General features: G+C 41.8%; 1 protein-coding gene across 1 annotated transcript; it reads left to right on the top strand.

The window, feature by feature from the left end:
* The first annotated feature begins 1,393 nt into the window (after positions 1–1,393).
* Positions 1,394–2,687, top strand: LOC135213780 (uncharacterized). Its single transcript, XM_064247907.1, has 2 exons — positions 1,394–1,505; positions 1,612–2,687. The coding sequence occupies exons 1-2, from the start codon at positions 1,394–1,396 to the stop codon at positions 2,685–2,687; spliced, it is 1,188 nt and encodes a 395-aa protein (XP_064103977.1).
* Positions 2,688–2,916: the final 229 nt, after the last annotated feature.

The following is a 2,916-nucleotide window of genomic DNA, read 5'->3' as shown; positions in this document are numbered from 1 at the left end:
GTTCACTTCGTTTTCCGTTCCATCACTTACTGACTTTGTGGGTGGTGATGCTCAAGAGCTTTTGTTGTGCCCTGTCCGGGCCCTGCGTTGCTATCTTAAAAGGACTCGGCACCTTAGCCCAGGCTGCCGCAGACTTTTTGTTAGCACAGGCCGTACAAAGAAAGAGGTGTCTAAGAATTCTATCTCTTCTTGGATACGGAAAACCATCAGACAGGCATACTTGACTCTTGATGATTTCACCACCACGTCTGTGCAGGCTAGAGCGCATGACATCAGAGGTATTGGTCCCTCTCTGGCTTTCAAAAAGAACTTGGCTGTACATAGTGCTGAGCACTGGTACTTGGTTACACCATTCCACGTTCACCTCCTATCTTAAGGATGTTGCCCACAGATCTACGGACACGTTTTCCCTGGATCCTGTGGTGGCTGCCCAACAAGTTATGTAACTCATAGTTGCCCTTAACAGGGCACCTTTGTATCTTCCTTAAGATGATTGATTGTGTGGATGAGAGAATGAGTCAGTTGACTGGTGCTCCTTCTTTCTCTTGTACCTTTCCTTCTTCCTTCGGGTGGTTTAAGGAATAGACACGTCATTTGCTGGACTGGTCTGATACAGGTGAGTAAGGTAGTCATACTGGTAGTGTGGTCATGCAATATCTTACCCGCTATTTGGTAGCATATGCTCCACTCCTTGGCAAGGAGTTGGGAGTAATACAAACCCTGGTGTCTTGGTTTGTTATTGGACAGTCAAAGTTTCTCTGGTTCCCTATACAATGGTTATCCCATATATTGTACGTCACTCAGGGCTTTAGTCCCTCTCCAAGAACCATTTCTTTTGAGAGCTGGACTGGTGGGTAGGCCCCCAGCCGGTCTAGGATGTCTTATACCTCCCTCCAAGTATGAGTATCCTATTGTTAAGATCGAAGGTTTGTTCGCATATGAACAAATGACAAATTTTCTGAGACAATTTGTATTTTTCATTGCTACAAACCTGAGGTCTTAACTGTGGTATATTATTATTTAAGGATGTAGTATGTTTTGCTTCTGCGTTCTCCTTCTCTGTTTTGTAACCCTAGTTTAATACGAGTGTTGTCCCATCAAGAAGCATTATCTCACTTTGTTTACATACGGGACTCTGAGAGACAATGGTGTTCAATACAACATACCAACATATCTGTTAGGTAATTATTAGTAATATTATAGGGTAAGGATTACTAGCATTGTAAGGGATATTATCATTTATTGTTGTCATTGTAAATATACTGTAGTAGATTATTAAGGAAGGAATCTGTATTTTTTTCAGACCGTAGTAATGGTTTAAGTTGAGTAAAGCTTGGGAAGCTGCAGCCAAGTGTTTTATTGTCATCACAGTTTACTCAACTTAACCACAACCATGGAGAGGGTGCTAAAACCTGCTCATCTGGATGTCGACCCAAGTTCCCCAACAGCAGCGAAGGAGTGGCGACATTGGCATAGGACCTTTGTGAACTTCATCGAGGAGTGTGGTGAGAATGCACCTAACAAATTCAGGACACTTGTAAATTGCGTGTCATACAGTGTTTGAGTATATTGAAGAGTGTGCAAACTTTGAGTCTGCTATAACTATACTAGAAAGACTGTATGTGAAAATACCAAATGAGATTTTTGCTAGGCATTTACTTGCAACAAGGCAGCAGAAGCCAGGTGAATCACTTGACGAATTCATGAGAGAATTAAGGAAGTTAAGTAAAGACTGTAATTTAAAAGCTGTCAGTGCTGATCAATATCGTGAGGAATTAATTCAGGATACCTTCATCAATGGTCTTTCTTCAGCTCACATACACCAACGCCTCCTAGAGAACAACATGCTTGACTTACAAGGTGCCTACAATCAAGCTGCTTCCTTGGATCTTGCACAAAGGAATGCTGAAGCCTACGCTTCTCTGACTGCACACACTGCTGTTACTGTTACCCCTCAGAATCCACTGACATCACAAGTTCTTCACTCAACTGCAGTGGTAAACCTCAAGTCTTCGGAAGAAGATGCCATGCACAGCTCACCTGATGCTTCTGAAAAGTCAGCAGTTGCCACTTTCTACAATGTACGAAAGAAATGCTACTTTTGCGGAGGACCATATCATGCTAGAAGTACATGCCCAGCACGTGAAGCTACCTGTCATAAATGTTCTAAGAAGGGACATTTTGCTCGAGTTTGCCAGTCTAAATCTACAAAAGCGTCCATAGCAACTGTGTTTATTTCTCATATTATGACTACAGTGACAAATGTTCCTCATGGACTTTCACAGGCTGCTACTGTCGTAACAGTTAAAGGCAAGAAGTTGAGTGCCCTAATAGATTCATATAGTACTGAGAGTTATATAAGTGAGAAAGTTGTTCAAGAATTAGAACTGAAAGTGCATCCAAGTAGTAAGGGAATTAGTATGGCTCAGAAATCTTTAAATACTAGTTCTCCCGGATATGTTGTCGCCGACCTCATGCTGGGACTTGACAATCAATCTTATCCTGATACACATCTTGGTGTACTGAGGGACCTGTGTGCAGACATAATTCTTGGGCTAGATTTCCAGAGACAGCATCTAAGTGTAACATTTGAATTTGGTGGGCATAAATCTCAGTTAATTTTGAAAAACAGCAATAACTTGTGTTCTTACAGCTGCAGCACTAGAGGAACCATCACTCTTTCATAGTTTATTACCTAATTGCCGACCAATTTCTACCAAATCCAGACGTTACAGTAAGGATGACCAAGACTTTATAGGAAAGGAAGTAAATAGGCTACTCCGTGAGGGCGTAATTGAACCAAGTTTATCTTCATGGCGAGCCCAAGTTGTTATCGTGAAAAACCCAGGTATCAGAATAAGAAGAGAATGTGTGTTGACTACTCACAGACAATTAACCAGTATACTGAGCTGGATG

This window comes from Macrobrachium nipponense, chromosome 43, assembly GCF_015104395.2.
Source record: "Macrobrachium nipponense isolate FS-2020 chromosome 43, ASM1510439v2, whole genome shotgun sequence".
In the NCBI taxonomy this organism is placed as follows: Eukaryota; Metazoa; Arthropoda; class Malacostraca; order Decapoda; family Palaemonidae; genus Macrobrachium; species Macrobrachium nipponense.
This window is presented reverse-complemented; position numbering and strand designations above follow the sequence as displayed.